Source organism: Nymphalis io, chromosome 8 (genome assembly GCF_905147045.1).
Source record: "Nymphalis io chromosome 8, ilAglIoxx1.1, whole genome shotgun sequence".
NCBI classification, from domain to species: domain Eukaryota; kingdom Metazoa; phylum Arthropoda; class Insecta; order Lepidoptera; family Nymphalidae; genus Nymphalis; species Nymphalis io.
Window position 1 is genome coordinate 11,792,383 of NC_065895.1, and position 20,659 is coordinate 11,813,041.

The 20,659-nt window shown below is 32.4% G+C and overlaps 1 protein-coding gene across 5 annotated transcripts in view; it reads left to right on the top strand.

The window, feature by feature from the left end:
• The window catches only part of LOC126769993 (paxillin), a 66,179-nt gene that overhangs the window by 20,649 nt on the left and 24,871 nt on the right, over positions 1 to 20,659 (top strand). For 3 of the 5 annotated variants that reach the window (XM_050489088.1, XM_050489086.1, XM_050489089.1), the window contains one exon: positions 19,080 to 19,324. In XM_050489088.1, the coding sequence (XP_050345045.1) occupies positions 19,080 to 19,324 (245 nt within the window). Of the gene's footprint in view, positions 1 to 13,263; positions 13,471 to 16,727; positions 16,925 to 19,079; positions 19,325 to 20,659 lie in introns of those variants that run through there. The other 2 variants (XM_050489084.1, XM_050489085.1) reach the window with 2 other exon arrangements.

Below are 20,659 nucleotides of genomic sequence, written 5' to 3' on the forward strand. Positions count from 1 at the left end.
ATCCTTGCCAATAAGTTTTTCATTAACAGTACTTGTGCTACAAGTGGAATTAGAATATTTTTGTTTCGATTTGTTCTTTTATATTTTGTATCAATTAATTACAAGTTGATTTCTTATTCAAATTTATTTATTAAATATAGAAGCATGACAATTAAAGAATTCGATCCCGGCCCTTTTTCTAATCCTGGGATTTCAAAATTGGTTACACACCACCCCGGGATAGTCCCGGGCTTATAGACAGTTAACAAAAATCATAGTATTATTATATAAATCAGCTCTTTTAATTTTCAATGACGAAATAACTGAATGTTCATTTTTCTTTTCATCACTCTTCAGAAGTTAAGCTTCACAACAATAAAATTTAAAGTATTTTAAAATAAACATAAATTTTAGCAAAAATAATTAACTCGGACAATAAAACATTCAAAGTCAAAAGTAAATTATTTTATCTCAACTAAGAGTATTCTTAAAAGATTAAATCAACAATGTGTTACAAAATTAAAACGTTAAACTAGATAAATTTAAACGAATTTCCTTTCATTTTTGTCAATCCCGAAAATCCCGCATGGAATAGTAAAAAGAATGTTAGCGGGATTTCTTCGTTGATTCAGAATTCCGATCTCATAATCTTAACATATGTATAAGAAGATATATCGGTAGTCAAACTATTAAACGCTATGCTGTAATAGTTAATGATTGATTGGTAGATGTTAACTGCTGGAAAAAGGCCTCTTAAGTAGAAGGATGTTTTTGTGTCTATGCATTTTATAATAATATCCTGGAACATTATTCACACACGGCCATCTGATCCCAAACTAAACAGAGCTTGTACTATGGAAACCAGACAACTGATATACTACATATATTTTTTTTCTTTTGTAAATACATACTTATAGATAATTACACCCAGACTCAGGACAAACAGTTCATGCACACAAATGTCTGTCCTGGGTGGTGTTAATTATCATTGTCACAATATACGTAATTAATTTTATTCATGATCATATTAAGACACATCGCTATAATGCTATAGACTATTTGAGATTTTTGTTACCGACTATTTGCTGTAAACTTTGCGAAACAGTTATGTTGTTTTTTCCGAAGAAAAACAATGGTATTATGTTACAATTACTTTATATGGTTAAAGTTCTGTGAGAGTCTCTTCCGTGATTGGTTTTTATTTTGCAGAAAATAGCGTCTGAGAATTATACATACATATAATAGCAACGGAAATGACATAAAATGGAACAATGACAGCTTTCATTCTGATTATGAAAGAAATTCTTTTCCTGTTATTTTAGAAGCTATATAAAAATAATAATAAGATCAACGAATTAAATTGCCTCAGAACTTTTTCATTTCCTAAAACTGAAATCGTTTTTTAGGATTTATGCAATTAGTAAATCGGCTTTCTGTAGTAATGATAGATGCGTATACAGTTTCCAATGGATTCTAAATTTTTGTGAATATCCCACAAATAAGAAAAGTTAAATTAATTTAAAATGAGCCTAATGACTGAATGAGATAAAGCTTTCAATACGGTAAGCGTGCCACCTAGTTTACGTTGTTGGTACTATGTAATTCACTTAACTGTAGAACTTTAAAACAGTCACTGGGTCACATTGACCCTGGCCCTTTGGGCCAGAATGAAATGAGACGACGGTCAAGACCGTCGAGGAGGAGCAGCCCGGGTAGGGGGGGCAACCCCGAGGCCCGTACCCAGACTGGCCTAGGTCAGCCAGGAGGACCATATATATATGTAGAACTTTGTTCAAGCTTGTCTGAATAGTTACCACCCACTCATTACATATTCTATTGCCAAACAACAATACTTATTATTGTGTTCCAATTATTAAGTTCCCTAAGGTGGTGGTAAGGTGGCGCATTGATTGATGATGTTTTAGCGGTGGTTACCAACTTACCACTTACCATCAGGTGGCCCATTGGCCCGTCCGCTTACTTATTTTATAAAAAAAATATGTCAAGAACCACTACGCAAGTGTCAATATTTTTTCATGTGTAAGATATTAATTATATAATATTTTATATTTACTTTACTTTACTTTTATAAATACGAGATCAATATCCGATTCCTACGTCAAAAGTTTTAGATTTGATCCTCAATGTTAATGAGTTTGTTTATGGTTTTTAGTTTTATCGACTGACATAGGAACAGCTGAGATGTTTGAGCTGTGAAGTAGATAATGCAAACGAAGACTTTCAATTACTTTCTTAAATAGCTTGTCTATTGCAAACTCGCTGCAAACTTGAATGAATAAATAAATTAGCTGTCCGATACTGAATGAACTGGTTTCGTATTTTTCAATAACTTTCTATAACTCGAATAATTCTAGAAGATCTTACTTGGCGGAATAAAAATATTACTGTAATTGTGTTAAATAAATAAAGGTAATTTAATCATAGTGCGAACAATTAGGTAGGTGTATCTGCTTTTTACCTTAACATGACTAAACCGTCGAACTGATGCTTGACTAATGACAGAAGCAAATAAATGACGAGATTACCAGAAAAATACGAAATTTACGGAAAAAAATAAGCGATAGAGTCACGTAGAGCGCTTATATATATATATATATATATATATATATATATATATATATGCGCAATAAAATCAAAAACCTACGTCTGTTTGGTACGTTAATGAGAAATCTGTAAAATTTGGCCGACCAGAAATTTATCAGTATTTTAACCAGTAATTGACCAGTAATTTTTATTTGTGTGTATGTAACGCGTGTGTCTTTGACAGTTGTGAACTGGTTTTGATTTATTTTGTTAATCAAATATTATTCTAATTATATTATTGTCTTAATATTTACAATGCCCAAACAGAAATACATGGCATAAAAATATGATTGTTTTTTTTTTAACAGATCTTCTTTGCTTTACGTTTGTATCCATTTTTAAAATATTTTCTCAACCACTGAGGGAACTCTAATTAAACCCAGGAAGAAAGCATTTAACTTCAGAATTTAACCGCAACCTTTCTTATTACCCTTGAAATCAATTCGTTCTTGTATTAAAATCATATTTATAAGGTAATCATAATAACCGAACCATTTTCCGACTTGAATGTCTCGAACCTTGACCTTATATCAGATAATTACGATAATACACTCAATGCGGTTTAATCATTCTGATATGTCAAAGCTGGAATTGGTAATGTCTCGAGTCTCGATCTTTTTCGGATTAAAGGTTGAACTTTAATCGTCCTTAATAAAGCTAATGGATCCTTTTCTATCGGCCTCGGGTTTGTTAGCATTGGTTACTAAAACGTTGGGTATAATACTGACATCGGACGAAATCGCTTCCTTATATTACAAATACATATATTTAGTTTTATAATAAGTAATACGTTATCTCATTACACGTCCTTTTCGCCCATATCTATGCTAATAAAATACAACTGTAGAATTTTGTTTGTTATCATTGAACGCGCTAATCTCTAAAATTATTTGTATCTGAGAAAAAAAACATCGTATTTGAGAAAAAAAATGCATTTGATAACCCTATTTTTGAGGAGGGTTATAAGCTATTTAACATCACATTACCACCAAACAGTAATACTTAATATTTTTGTGTTTCGGTTTGAAGGGTGAGTGACCCCATGTATCTACAATTCTACAGCCATTAGGGACATAACATTTTAAGTTCCCAAGTTTGTTGGCGCATTGGCGGTGTAAGGGATAATGAATATTTCTTATAGTACCGATACCTATGGGCGGTTGTCAGCATTTACCATCAACTGGTCCAATTGCACGACGGCCTACATATTTTATATTAAAAAAAACCAGTGCGACTTCTATTTCAGTACCTTTTTTTTTTTTTTTTGTATTTATCATACTTTTACGACTGCAGATTATTTAAAGATAACCCATATTATGGTTTTTTTTTGTACCTTAATTTTTTTGTCTTTGTTTCATTCATGTCTTCATTTTGGTGAATAAAGTTATTTATTATTATTATATTATTTCAAATAATTTATGTTATTTTAATAAGGATCTCGTATATATATACAATTTCATTTTTATTTCACGGTTTTGTGTCATTTTTAAAAGGTATGTTTTTAGTCGTAATAGTTGCAAAGTTTTTATGATTCTATCAATAATTTACGTTCTCCATCCAAGTCGATCAATAATTTTTTATTCATTTTATAAAGTTTCATTCTAAAATAACATTGTATTAAAAGCGATAAACAAACAAGAAAATTCTTACTAAAATCCAGTCGTTCAGCACCAAGCCCGAACTGGCCAGGAAACGCCGACTGATGACTTTTCTTCTTAAAATACAGATTTATTTCCTCCACTGAGACCGGTGAGCGGCCTCATTAAAACCCGCTCTCACGCCAAATACTCTCATCCATCGCCCTTTATTTCTGTCACTGTTCTTATAATATATTTTTGTAGCTTTGTAAAAAGTCCATTTTATCATATTTTCAACACGATCGTACTGGCACTGTCCTAGTCTGACAAACTGTTTGTTTTTACTCACTGTACACAATTTTGTTTATCGATATTGTGGGAAGTACTTTAATATAATTGTTTTTAACTTCTATCCATGAACACCCTGTTTTCTGATACTTAAATCAAATTAAATATGAAAATTACGAATGGATGAATATCAATAGTTCACAGAGCATATATTGTAGATTTTTTTAACTGCCCGTATTTCGGACGGGAAAAACTAAGTTGCTATCCTTTTTTTACAATCCGACCGGCAATTTTTTTACTTACGACATTTTTAACAACCTACATATAAAAAATATGCAATATATATATAAACATACCACTCATTTGTATCCGTTCTGAAAATTAAAATAATATGAAAGCTCCAATCAGATTAGTAGCTTTTGCAGAACTCTAGTAAAATTGTATATAATCGTTGGATACGAAAGAGACATTTTCACAAAATCAAAAAAACCATACCACGTCAATAAAGAAAGCTAGTATTATGAAGTAGTACAAAATTATAAATATTATAATACTTAAAAAATACATTAATTGCGATTTTAACTGTGGAACGAATATTTCAAGAAACACAAGCATCTTTTCAAACCTTTTTATACTAATATAAAGCATCTAAGCCGCAGCTTAGACAGCCTAGCCATAAAAGCCTCTATCAGTTGTTATTTTATAGTTATTTTTTTTAATTGTAGTTAGGAAGTTATGAAAAAGCGCCATCTATTGGTTCATGATGTAAACATTTTGGTTCATACGTGAGCTTGATTCCTTTAAAAGAAGTATTGCTCCTTGAAGTTCAACATAATAACGCACGATGGCGCTTATAGTAAATACATATTTTTTTGTTAAATTTTACTAGAAAAAGTTCCTTATGAAATATTTCCTTAAAAATAAATTAAAGAAAGTAAATGTATTGATGTTTTTATATTTCGTGTGTTAAGTCTCATAAGTGTCGATGTTATCGATCTTTATCACTGACCTAGCGCATTTTATCCCCGTGTGACGTCACGAGTTCATTAAACCCTGGTCACCGCAACCCTCGAAAAGACTAGCATTAACAATTCACCACAGAGTGCGTTAATGCAGATTGCAGGCACTAAGCACTGGTTTATATAAAAAAACCGATACATATATTTGTAATTCTTAGTAATTTAATTATTATTTCAATAAGTTTATTAACTCCACGAGTTCTCCAAAGGTTTGCAGAATTCCAATAGTGCGGTAAAAACTAAACTCACATTCAGAATTTCCAATCGATTCCTGTAATCCCGACATTGAAATACAAAACATATGGCGGGAGAACGCATTCCAGTGCGAATATTCTGGACTATTCATTCAGTGCTGCTTTAATCCTTGAACAGAAAATAGTGTTCGAATTTTAAAGTTTGGTGATCGTGTGCTATTTGTTTTATTTATTTTTTTCAAAATGGCCGGTGAGTTATAATTTATAAACAACCAGAATTTTTATTTAAATAGTTTTTTTAATTATCTCTACATAATAATTACTGTTTAATGTTTGTTTTTTTTTGCAAAAATTGTACAATTAAAATTTAATAAAGCCCAAATGGGTCCGATTAATAAAAATGACGAAATTGGTGAAATAGAATTACTATTGCCGACTTAATAAACATTGTTTAAAAGACTCTAATTATAAAAACGAATGCGATATTTATAGTATATATACCTACTTAATATAGTAATCTATTTATCTAGCACCATTACTTACAAGATGCTGTTAGCTCTCTTGTTAGTAAACAGGCGCGGCATACATTCCAATGCAACTCTATAAAGGAAATTACAAGAAAATATATGGCGTTATAAGACAAAAAAACTCCTCTTTTTAGCTTTTACACCGATGTTTATATTTATGCTTATATCAAGAAATATATATCTTAGATTTTTTAAATTCCTTTCAAGTGTTTTGTTTTACGAGTTAGCGAATGTTCATGTCGAATTTGGATATGTATTGGTAAATGAGCTATCTGATGGTAACTACAGAACATTTTTCCCGACTGTACTGGCCGTCATCGCGTTTGGACTCTACTACCACTTACCATCAGGTGGAGTAGAGTCATTTGCCATCCCGGACATATAAAAAAAAAAAAAAACTAGTCACCGTCGCCCAAAGACACTGGCAGTGTAGGAAATATAAGCCGACATAATGTAATTATTATTATATGCTCTTGTTATTCTATCGCATGTACGCAACTGCTCAGTAGCTTACGTTCAGTAATCAGAATACGTGGTCTAATAGATGTTTAAGGTGCCAACAGTACCGTTTGTGACATGTTTCAGAACTCATCCTGCGACGTAAATACCGTGAAGAACTTAGATTCCTTTAGAATTTTTAATTCTTTCTGTGGTTCATCAATTCAATATAAATAGTTTCCGCAAGTATTATACTTTTTTTAGATCGTGATACAAATACTTCTATTACGAACAGCTTGTAATTAATGCTAAAAGGTTAAAACGGTCTGTGTATTCTTTCTCTTATGATAACAACCTTGAAATTCAATTCACACAAAAAATAACAACGGATAACTACCGCGTCTATTTTTAAAAATGTTAGTGTACAAAAATGTTAGTTGTATAATATAAAAACATTTATAAAAATAGATGCGTCAACGCACTTCTACAATGCAGCAACTTTGAGGTAGTGCTTTCTGCAAGCCCGTCTAGGTAGGTACCAACCACTCATCAGATATCCTACCGCAATCCTAAGTATTATTGTGTTCCGCTTTGAAGGATGAGTGAGTCAATGTAACTACAGACCCAAGGACATAGCGTCTTAATTCCCAAATGCGTACAAAGTTCGTGGCGCATTAGCGATATAAGGGCCGATTAATATTTCTCACAGCTCCAATGTCCATGGGCGGTGGTGATCGCACACTATCAGGTGCATCAAATTACGTACTGATGGTAGAGCTTTGTGCAAGCTCGTCTGGGTAGGTACCACCCACTCATCAGATATTCTACAGCAAAACAGCAGTACTTGTTATTGTTGTGTTCCGGTTTGAAGGATGAGTGAGCCAGTGTAATTACAGGCACAAGGGACATAAAATCTTAGTTCTTAGTTAGTTAGGTTGGTGGCGCATTGGCTATGTAAGCGATGGTTGACATTTCTTACAATGCCAATATCTAAGGGCGTTTGGTGACCACTTACCATCAGGTGGCCCATATGCTCGTCTGCCTTCCTATTCTATAAAAAAAAAAAAATATAAATATTAAAAGAACGTAGACGCAAAACATAAATAAAAATGTAAATGATCTTAAATCATGATAATTCACTACGGTATGATATCAATAGCCAAAAAGTGTAATTATTAGTCAATATAAAAGCTTTTCTTTACGAAATTTAGTTGCAATTTCAGCTCAGGTGTTTAATTTTATACCTTAAAAACAATAAATTATATATGATAAGCAATGGCCTAAATAATACAAGCTTATTGTCTATATACTAATATTATAAATTCGAAAGTAACTGTGCCTGTTTGTTGCACTTTCACGAACCACTGAACCGATTTTGATAAAAATTGTTATTGTATATTTTACTTTTTTATACCTAGCACGCGGGCGAACTACCGGGTTTTCACGGGTGGAAAATAGGTATACCATTTTGGTTTTAAGTGCATTTTTTTTTAATTAAGATATTTAATAAACCGCATAATCCTTATTTATTAGTTAATATTATTAGTTTATAAATAAATATTTTTAATGACACTATTCACTTTCTTTTTTCACATTGAAACTAAAGTCTTCTAAGGTTTCATTTTATTTATACTTTTTAATTTTTAACAATTTCCCAATCGTATATTATCGGTGTATGTTACCAACTTGTATTACGTTAAGGTATTTTTCATTAATTTGACTAAAATTTATTTTATCACGTTTTAAAGATATAATGATGAGGTTCTATTTTATAGGTGCCTCAAAGTCAAGCTTCCAAACATGGTCATCACCCACTGTTTTGATAAACGTAGTTTTATAAAAGTCATAACCGATCACTTCTCAAATCAATATTATATAATACTGTAGTCTCAATCATTGAATTATATTCGTCTACAAATTATAGGCAACTGCGTAAAGCGTGAATTTTCTGGAATGATAATATCTCTTAAAATGTTCAAAATGTGCCAGTTAATATATGTCACCTCTAAGCTATATCCGAGGTTCCTTTACGGTTTGTTGGGCATGGGAGCGGCAATGACCATGATTCGTTACGGTTTGTTCTTCGTCATCGTCATTAAAATGCTTTGTTTGTTTCGATTTTAAAAGCGTTTAGTGTTTTTTATTTGTCTCGTCCATAGAATAATATAATACCGCTCCGGGTACTATGAATTCTGTCTCACTGAGATAGGAAGCGAACAGGAGAATTCCTTGAAATGCCGATCGCGTCCCGCATTTCCTTTCGCGGTGGCTTCCGAGAAAATTAGCTCGAGATCCGCTACGGACCAGGCTGCGACCTTCCAGCCTGGACACTAGTTACGGACAGATATGTTCGTCGCCCACACGTCCCCATTTAACGCGTAATTCCGTACCACAATGAATCGAAGATCGTTTGATGCCGTCCCACAGCATGTTACGGCTATGTACAGCGTCCGAACCTCGTCAGTCGTAGCTTCGACATCAATCCGTTAACTCGTGAGTCTTTCCAATATCGTTTAACTGTTAACGTTCATAAGTTAAAAAAATTGAACTTTTGCGGATATTGTGAGTGAGACACTCTTGTGAATCGATTGGTAACACTTAATGATATGGATGTGTGAGACGAATTAGGTAATTAGTGTTACGGCACGCGTGTAATACTGGATGGTGACTGTAACGCCAAATTTCCTTTCAAGAGTAATTACAAGTGAAACAATACACTGATACATTATTCATGGGCGTTTACTTTTGTCATTTTAATTGTGTTAAATATTATTAAATATTGAAGTAATTGTTCGGCTGACATTTGCGATTCTCGTTTCGAACTGCGTTGGATTGTATGTATTATAAATGTCAACAGTCAATCATAACAGTCAAATCATGAAACCGTAGCATTTAGGCGCCCTCGAGACTTTATTGTTTATGGTCTATAAATAATGAGGGCATAGCATTATACAAAGTAACAATTATCTTACAAGTTTTATATATTACCAGATAAAATAATTAACTAAATAGCTAAATTATTATTAATTCTATCTTCTGTCAACGTTGCTATAAAAATATTTTTGTTTGTAATAGTTAAATGCATTCAAAAGCATCTGTTTGTCTTGTCTGTTTGAATTCTCATCAATACCAGATAATAGACTACGTTTATATTGTTTTTTTTTTTATAGAATAGGAAGGTGGACGAGCATATGGGCCACCTGATGGTAAGTGGTCACCAAACGTCCTTAGACATTGGCATTGTAAGAAATGTCAACCATCGGTTATAGCCAATGCGCCACCAACCTTGGGAACTAAGATTTGGCTGGCTCACTCACCCTTCAAACCGGAACACAACAATATCAAGTATTGCTGTTTTGCGGTAGAATATCTGATGAGTGGGTGGTACCTACCCAGACGAGCTTGCACAAAGCCCTACCACCAGTATAATATGTTTGTTTATCCTCTGCCATAACCTTCTCGATACGGTGTAAAATTTTGACGTGGATCTCTACTGACAGGTTCATGCATTATTTATTAAGGACGCTTTTATACACGTTTCAAAAATCATAACGGTGACATATAATGCTGAAGATATAATGTATCACAAATGTAGCACACCCATAAATATAGCAAAATGAAGTAGCAAAATATGTGGCTTCAGTATTATAGTATGTAATATGTTCTACAATTAATGTAATGTTTTGGCTACCTAGCTAGTGGAATTGCACTTATACCTACAGCAAATTTTGTATATATGCTACGCCAAACACCCTTGAGTGTTGTTATTCGTTAGACGAACTAACCAAAAACCACAGCAGTTACTATATACAATGAATGTATTCATAGTAAATTTGGTAAAGCAAATGTTGCCCTAAAATTTTCAAGTGTTTTTATACTAAAGCAGTAGTCCATTGAATTTGATACTATAAAACAATAAATACTTCGAATCGGTTATTTGGTCGGTATCGTATCTCAGATTACCATTTGAAAGAAGTACAAGCAAAATTTAGGGCATTTTTTTTCTGACAATATTTAGTTTTGACGGTGATATTTTTTTAGTTTTAATGAAATAAAAGACAAAGAATTAGTTCATCTAAAGCAAAGCTTTAAGCTCCTATTTTAATGTATCAAAACTTAAAGCTTACTATTACTTTAAATGTATGTAAACAAAGAATGGCATTTAAATACAAATATACAAAAATGCCCGAAAAAAAATTAAATTTCACATTTAGAATAAAAAACATTTATGACACTTTAATATCTTTACGATATGATCTTCAAAGGCTTTTACGATTTATTGCTTTTATTTAACATACAGCAGCCTTGGACCACACGCCCACTCAGAATCTCCCACATGTCGGTTTTGATATCAATGGAATTGATACAGAGGAAAAAATGTAACATCAAAATAACCTGAGCCTCTATTGCTCATCGGTATAATTGCCATCTAACAAAGTGAAAGTCGCAGGTTCATCCTGGGCCCCTTGGGCTGTTGTAACTTGTACCCACTCTATCACAAGTTAAACACTTAGTTGAAGAGTAATGTGGGAAATTTTGTAACGACAATGGTATAACTAGTATATTTTCAAATTTATATAATAATAATAATATACTATAATAATAATTACATTTTTTTACATTAGATATCAATTTTTATGAAAATAATATATTTTATATATTAATATTAATAAATATATTTTAAATAAATTACTGGTTTATTTAACATTATAATTTTATATTTGTAGATTCTTGATTAGATAAATTAAATTAGCATTTCTTCAGATAGCTTAATATGTAAGACGTTTGCTTAGTCCGCATGTTAGTAAATATTTTTATTGTAAACACATATTTTATAAATACGAGTATGCTGGAAAGCCATATAGACCAGTATGTCATCTGCTTGTAAAATCAAATGCTGCTGACATATTGAGAAAGACTATACATAAATGTTATATATAACAAAAGATTTTTAGTTAATTTTATGCTACGTTCTTATATTAACGAATTGTCATTACATGTTGATTGTTTTTAATTACGGTGGCGAATTGACAAATTCGTCTTACAGTTCCGTCACATACATGCGATTTCGCAACTTACTAAACGTTTATATACATCCTTTTTAATTACGCCTCTTAAAAAACTACCATCCCGCAGAGCGAATCGTTTTATGACTATAGTAACTGGACATTTCTCGACGATATCCTCTATCATTAAGGTTTTTTAAAAACAATGAAATCCCTTACTAGGAGCATTACATAATGTTACATATATATATATAGTATGCGTTTCGACCGAAGACGTCTTGAAACGTTTTGTCTTAAACGCGATGCTGTTGCTTATTTTTATTTCGAGTCGTTCTCACGAGCAAAATTTTCCCTGGGATAATCAAAGCTTGACACGCAACGTTGTGTCACTAATTATAGGAACGGTTTTTTTTAATTGAGGATTTATTCTTCTATTTTTGTAAATTCGTGAATTCTGGCAATTATTTCATAATTAAAATGTCGTTTATTTTATAATTAAAATGGAAAACAAATTATTATATCTCTAAGTTTGAAGATAAACTTAGTCTAGTCTAACTCCTATGGCCCAGTATTTAGAATATAAGCCGAGATGGCCCAGTGTTTAGAAAGCGTGAATATTAACCGATGATCGTGGGTTCAAACCCGGGCAAGCACCACTGAATGTTCATGTGCTTAATTTATGTTTATAATTCATCTCGTGCTTGACGGTGAATGAAAACATCGTGAGGAAACCTGCATGTGTCTAATTTCATTGAAATTATGCCACTTGTTTACCAACCCGCTTTGTAGCAGCATGGTGGAATAGGCTCCAAACCTTCTTCTCAAAAGGCAGAGGAAGCCTTAGCCCAGCAATGGGACATTAACAGGCTGTTACTGTATTTAGAATATAAGGAATCCAAAACAACCTGAGACACCACTTATATGTATGTGAATCGAAATATCGAAAGATAGAGAATATGTTTTGACTATTTGCTGATTATCACTGCGCTTAACTACCTGCGCTGTTGTTATGTAATTAAAATCTGAATCAATGCAGTCTGTTTGCGACACGTGTAATAATTGACGCGAATGGTTCACTCTTAACTTTAAAATTATTTATTATCTTTAGACTATTTTTATACCGGATAATATATTTTTAATTTTATTCACGTTAACGTTACGTTCGCTTGGTTTGTAGGGCGTCGCCCGCCTACCACATTCCGCCTAGAGAATTTATGTAATTAGCAGCTCTATTGTCAATTACAAATATTTCTCTCCGACTTACCCTGCGATCTCGGATTCCTTATTATTTTACATATACTTATATTATTTATTTTCATCTTGTTTTGGTTTTTTTTATCGGTTAAATTACACTGCTGGAATATCTTTTAAACCTGTCGAAACCTACAGTTGTCGGGATTTATGAAGTCGCCTATTTAATTTTCAGGTAAGTAGGTTAATGAAGACGTTGACGATATTATGAAATATAACGTCAGTGGCATCAACCTGATGACCGGAATAGAACGTCGCGTAACGTTTTCGCCAGCTCTGTAGTGTGACCGCGCTATCATCCGGTATCGCCCGCGCCTCAGATAACCCTTCGTCTCACACACCAAATTAACTAGTCTACTCTTAGTCGTAGTCGTACCACGACTGCCTGTGAATTTGATCTGCTGCGCCTTTTATACCCCACACGTGAGGGATGGCATCCGTGCGCACGCGCTCCGCATCCCCTAAATCTGTCTCGTTCTCCCCCGTGCTAGAGAGGAAATACAGTGTAGAACGTGGATCAGTGGAAAATTCTGAACTGGATCCAACGGATTGGAGGAAATATTTCAGTGATTTCAGTTCATATCTAGGTAAGTGCATATTATAACGGATTAGTGAGTGACCTGAAATGAGTCAAGTTGCTTTTATCGTACGACCTTGTTCTATATTGGTAACGTGTTACTGGAGCGTTTGGGAGTCGATGCCGTAAACAAAATGCGCAATCGCATGTAATAGATCATAAATATTTTACCCGTTTATCTCAATCCACTTTATTTAGCAAATAAATTGTAAAATTAGTCATTTTACTTTCTTTATTTATCCCTTTGGGTAAGATAAAATTACCAGATACATACATATGACAACCAGCATGATGATGTACTACCACATAATACCATATAGTTACTAGTATACTTTTACCCAAGATTCTTTTCATACTATACTGAAAAAAAAAATAAAACTAATAATATCCAACCCGAGCTATTTATAAAAATTAATTTTAAATAAATATCGATTCAAAAACAATCATAATAAATGATACATGATACTTAAGCTCCCTTCTTTTTTTTATGTATTGTATTAAATTATATCGAGTCGATCGTTTCAAATTATAATGCTTGAAAGTTCTTTATAATTACCAATACAATTTGTATAGCGGATGAAGTCGAACGTGAATTTCTGTTTCTGTTATTTCTCTGTCATAAGTAATCAGCTGACATTCGGAAAAAGAAAAACAAAGCTCTGTCTTCTTTTTTTTATTATAAAAGGATACTTACTCTACAACTTACCAAAAATTTAATTTAAAGTTAAAGTAAAAGAGAATCGTACAATTGGTCAATTTCTAAATTAAATAAAGCACGATGGCCGATATCAGGGAAGTGTCAACTTGCAGATAACCTTGCGGTTTGCTATCGTATAGCGAATTGATCGTTCTTATAGCATTGCATTGTCAATAAACTTAATATTAAACACTTTCATCGTCTTCCTTCGAAGGTAATTTTCTACGACTTTTTATATTATGACTTTATTGAATTTACTTCGTTTAATTATTTTCGTCAAACCGATTGTTGAAATTTGTTAAAAAAACTTTAAATTTATACTTTAACTATATTAATATTAGGTTATTAATAAGCACCTTCAGGCTCTAGATTTGATTGAGAGGCGTGCCAGAAGGCTGATAGGAAACGACACACTGGTCGAGTCTAGGCTCCAAAGTCTCGAGCATCGACGTGTGATTGCATCACTTTCAGTCTTCTATCGGATACATTTCGGAGAATGTGCTCAGGAATTACACGAACTGATTCCTCCCGCCCCCTTTTACTATCGAACGGGAAGGCAAACACGACCAAAGCGCCATAGGTACACAGTGGAACTTCCCCGCCTACGTACGAAGCGCTTTGAATCTACATTTATCATTTACCTTACAATTATTTTTTACCTTTATTTTAATGATATAAGCAAACTAAGACTATTATTAAATATCCATATATTTTAATAGATTAGACGTTAGTTAAAATATCAATGTGATTGTTATTCTTTATAAAATCTTGAGCAAAAGCCTTTATTATTTTATTTTATTATTTACATTATATGAACAATAAAATTTAAAGTGAATTTGTTTTAATGCCATTTTATCATACTAGAGATAAATACAAAAACGCATAATCATTTGAATTACGTAAGAAAATTACTAAGCTTAAATATAATACAGTTTTCTTAAAAAGGATAATCTAGATAAAGTGCCGTCAGAAATATGATTACTATTACACATAATAATGTATTGCTCTTAGAAAATAGCAGGCGCTCGAGTGTATCATTATTACGGGTTATATATTTGTTTTAATGACATACATTTGCGTTACGACACTCACGTATATTTTTTAACATTAAGTATACCTAAGTAAACAGAGTTGTTGACTTTTCTATGTTAACATACAGAAATAGTTGCCAGCCTTAGCAATTCGACCTAAATTATAAGTGTATCAGTTAATTTTAAGATGTTCATATTTATATTACTTAATTGTTTGTTTTTTGATAGGATTCTATCTTAAATTAGGCAAATTTAGTGATGTATTTTATCTTAGCTTTTTAATAGGTCAAATCAGTTGCTTAATATAGCTTTTGTTAGTCGTTATATGTATGAAATATGTAACTAAATTTTTTGTTAAGTAATATTTTGTATCATTACTTATAATCTATGCCTTTGTTGAATGGCATATTGTTTAAATAATTCTGCTTAAAATTTGTAATTTATATTTTTATTTCAATAAAGATTTAATCATTCATCAACGAATCAAGGTTGTATCAATCCATTTCTCATAGTATCTTAATATACTGACATGTTTGATATTTTGAAATTTTAGGTAACTATATAAAAAATTATCAAAACGCCAATTTTATTCTTCTCGACAAAAAAAGCGACCGTAAACTCGAGCCTTCGTTCAAACTATTACATTGATATTGTATGTTAACATATTATGTACTTACATACTTAATTTATAAATTTATAATGAAATGCTTAAGCGATCAGAATCATTAACGTTATGATATCATAATATATTACATATTTATGTATGTAGTACATATTTACGTACTTTGTTATAAACATGAAGAAATAACATAAATTTAAAATGATATTCGTGTCCATAGGTATGTATAAGATAATTTTGTATTAGCTGCTAAGAGTAAAAATCGACCTGTTCTCTTACACATTCCAAAGATATGCCTTTTGGGTGTTCAAATAAAAGTTCATGTCTTTGTCCTATATCTAACCAGTACTCAATAAACATACTAATTCCTTGACTCAAAGCCCATAACAGACAAGCGAGACAAATTCCGCAAAGCAAGCGTCATGCTATGACGCGTCGTCATTATAAAAGCGGCGTCAGCACGACCATTGATGAGCTTCCACCTTCCAGCGCTTAAAGCGCTTTCACGACAAAATATAATAAATTAATATTTTCATTAAAAATTAAAAAAAAGAGGTATTAATTTTTAAATTGGTTGGTATTTTAGGAATATTAATATGAAAATTATGATATGGGTTTCATTAACTGGAATAAACTATTGCTAATATTGGATATACATACAATTAAATAAATAATTAGACATAGGTAAGTGATTTATAAGAACGGGAAATTTGCGCTTTAGTCAATATATATAGTGGAAACCTCAATATCTGTGAAAAAAAAACAATGTGTTAGGCCGTGCGTAATTTTTGCGGTCTGCGCTCGAGGTGAATCAGTACTGCATAAGTCTATAAGAGAGTCGCGCGCGCCTTTACGTTTGAGGGCAAAGGATATTATTTAAATTTAGAATCCCTTAACGCCCCGTTCGTGTGACTAATTTTTTAAATTCACGAAGACCCTTACGAATTCTCAGTGACCAGTTTTAAAGTGACTGATTAGATTGTCAAATTAGATTGTAAAATGTCAAAAGCACATTATTCGGTGAATGACGATGTTTACGGGAAAATATTGAAAAGTCATACTAATTTGGAACCTCAAACGGATTATGAAGACGTGTACGAAGCTGTCGAGGGATTAGGTATTTTTTTCCAACGAATCTTATTTCAATAGGCTTAACTGTTAGATACTTTTTATTCCATAAAAGGGTCATTGACTTTTTTTAAGTGACAGAAGCCATAAAAATTTTAAGTGTCACGTCTCTAAGAGCGCTCTGTACTATCTCATGAACAATGCTTCCCTATACGCGAGTTGACCGATAAGATTTCACAAACACTAAGATCATACACCAGTTTTGTCGAATGTAAAATTCGGTTGGTAACTGTATATAAGGATGTCTTAAGAACGTTGAACTCACACGAAACGAAACGAAACTTGTTTTTATTATAATCAGGACAAGGATGGACGTGAATTTTTATATTTCGGTATGTGTATGCATAGAAATGTATAAAAATTGCGATTGCAATGCGAGTTTATTGAAGCCAATTAGAAGACCCTCGATTTATTTTAACTCACATGACATCATGACAAACGTACAATTACACTCGTATCTGAAATGAACCAAGTTGATATAACTTTATAGTTACTAAACATTACTGATAAGTATGAAGTTTCTAGGAAGATGTTATTGGAACAGAAATAATAACCTTCATCGTTTATACATAATAACGATCATAATGTAAGCGTCGGTTTTTATAGATAAACAAAATGAAAGCCATGCAATTCATTTGTGGTGGTGGGTAGGTTTCAACTTGCAGCCACTGGTATTGACAGGAACTACTTTATTTTATATTAAAATTAAAATATGCTTTATTCAAGTTACAAGAACATGTAGTAGTTTAAAATAATAAATTTAGTGTAAAACTATCGATGTGGATTCTACTGAGAAGAACCGTCAAAAACTCTGTATATATATATATATATATACTTATATTCTTATATAATATTATAAGAATAAAAGTGAGTTTGTTTTTTTGTTACGCTTTCTCATCTTACCTATTCAACCGAATATCATGAAATTGCGCATACACTTTGTCAGGAATAAAGAAAAGGACATAGGGTACGTAACACCTCCCCTCCCACTCACACGTGGGCGAGGCCGCGGGCAGAAACTAGTATTTTACTGGTGGTAGGGCTTTGTGCAAAGCTTGTCTGGGTAGGGTACCATCCACTCATCAGATATTTTACCGCAAAACAGTACCTACTTAGTATTGTTGTGTTCCGGTTTGAAGGGTGAGTAAGCCAGTGTAATTACAGGCACAAGGGACATAACACCTTAGTTTCCAGGTTGGTGGCGCATTGGCGATGTAAGCGATGGTTAACATATCTTACAAATGTTTATGGGCGTTGGTGACCACTTACCATCTGGTGGCCCATATGCTCATCCACATACCTGTACTATAAAAAATGTATGTAATAATCATTCTATCATATATTTTTATTGATAAACACTGGTTTAATAAATGTGGTTTAAGACACGTGAGTTAGACAGTTTAATTAAATGTTCAAGGGATATAACATTTTAAATTTTATGGTTGCTAGCGCATTTTCAATGTAATCAATAGTCTACCTGTATTTCTTATGATATAGATGTATGATCACTTAACATCGGGTGGTCCATTAACGCCTTCCCATTATATTTAAAATAGCATTATATGCATATGCAATTAAACAGCATGAAATATGCAAAATATTGCCAATGCGTTGCGAATTTTATTGCTGTATCATAGTTAACTTAAACTAACGAATGAATGATATTTGGTAGCGTTAACATTATTTTTATAATTTCGTTATTTTTAAAAACCTTATTAATTTATGTTCTTTATTTTAATTGTGATCAATATTTTACATGGACTCAATAAATGAGTTTTTTTTTACATGTAGTCAGGTAAATAAATGAATGAGCTATTAATTTCACAAGACTTATTCCTCGGTAAATACGTTATATATAAAAAGCTCATTCATTTTTTTAACCATCAAGACGTTTCATGTATTTGCCCACGTCTTCGCCCGCCTGTTAGGAGGTTTAGGTATTAGATATAAAAATTAGCTTCCAATCTTCCTTAGAGTTCAAGCTTGCTTCATGCAAGATTTCTTCAAAATCGGTTGTTTGGTTGAGGCGTGAAAGCGTAGCAGACAGAAAAAATAAACAAAACATCCCTCACAGTTTGCTTCGCGGAAATTTGAATCGGTGTAATCACAATAACTTTATTAAGTTTTAAATATAACAATTCCAGATGCCCTGCTAGCTGACCTCCAGAATTCCATAAACCCTGGCAGGGTTAGTAGTCCCGGTGGTAGAACAGGATCACCGGGCGGCCGAACCAACTCCCCTGGCAGAACCGGCTCACCACTCGGCCGTGGTAGCTCTCCGGGCCGGTTGAGTTCTCCTGGGGGTAGCCTCAGCTCACCAACTTCGACCGGTTACGGCTCAATCAATGGCTCAAGAAATATTAGTTCGGACTACGCTAAACCTGCTTCTGTAAGTACGAGATGAATAAATATATTTTAAGCTACACTGCCGCATTTACCTATGTAAAAGTTATTTAAGTATGTTTGTTACATTACAATTTTTTCACAATAAAACTAAAAAGTTTTTCCAAAAAAAGTCCTAATGATCACAATAAACAGATATACTTACGAAAGAAAAAAATAAAAACGATTTCATTTTCTGCATTATACTATATGCAATAATACGTCGTTTTGTTTTCAATCTTTCGGATAATATAAGGTTTCTTTTTCTCCTTTACAATAAATACAAAAAATCGTATATATAACGATTTTTTTTCGATTTTCGCTTTTAATATACTTAATGAAAAGAACGATATGTAAATTTTATTAAATACGTTTCACGTACACGTAGATCCTAATATTATAGAAAAACACTTTTTTGTCTCTTCGTACACTTTATCCCAATAATGATCTTCGTAAGTAATAATTTGTAACAATGCATTTACAATATCAACGAGAACTCTTGACAAAGATTGAATTGATTAAATATTATCTGGAGTGTTGGTGCTTATTGCATTGTATACGGTCACTAAATTTAACCTTTATTTAAGATTAAAAGATTAGCTATCCCTTTTCAACCCAAGACATAAAAAAGAAACGGCAATGAGGTCTTGTCAAATTCGATAGTACAACGGATATGTTCATATTAGGTTATGATATTAGACTTTGTTTTTATTGTTTGGTTTAAAAAACCGATCGCAATGAATGGAATTTAATATAGACATGTCAATATGGACTAGGTTATGGACCTGGGTAAGGTGTTATACACAACGGAAAAAATAAATTTGAAATGGGCGGATTTACAATTAGCAGCTTGTATTTATAAATTTATATAGGTAGGCAGACTGGTAAATGCATCCATCACCTGATGGTAAATAGCCACCGCCCATAGACAATGACACCGTAAGAAATAAAAACCATCCATTTATTCAATTCGAAACCAACCTTGAGAACTATGCTGTTATATCGCGTATCCTTTGTAGTAGCACTAGTTTACTCACCCTTCAAACCGGAACACAAAAATACGAAATTTTGCTATTTGATGCCAGAATCAGAAAAAAATAATATTTTTTTTGACCTCTCGAATTATGTTAACGTAATATTATATGGTCATGATGATGAATTGAACCTGACCTACAATTTAAATAAATATTAATTTAACATGTTAATTATGTTTATTGATGATAATAATAAAGGACATTAAGCAATAGAGCCATATAGTTACATACAAGTTTTATGTATTTAATTATTTATGATAATATCTGTTTATTTCAAATATCGTTGGAAAATATATCAATTATCTTTT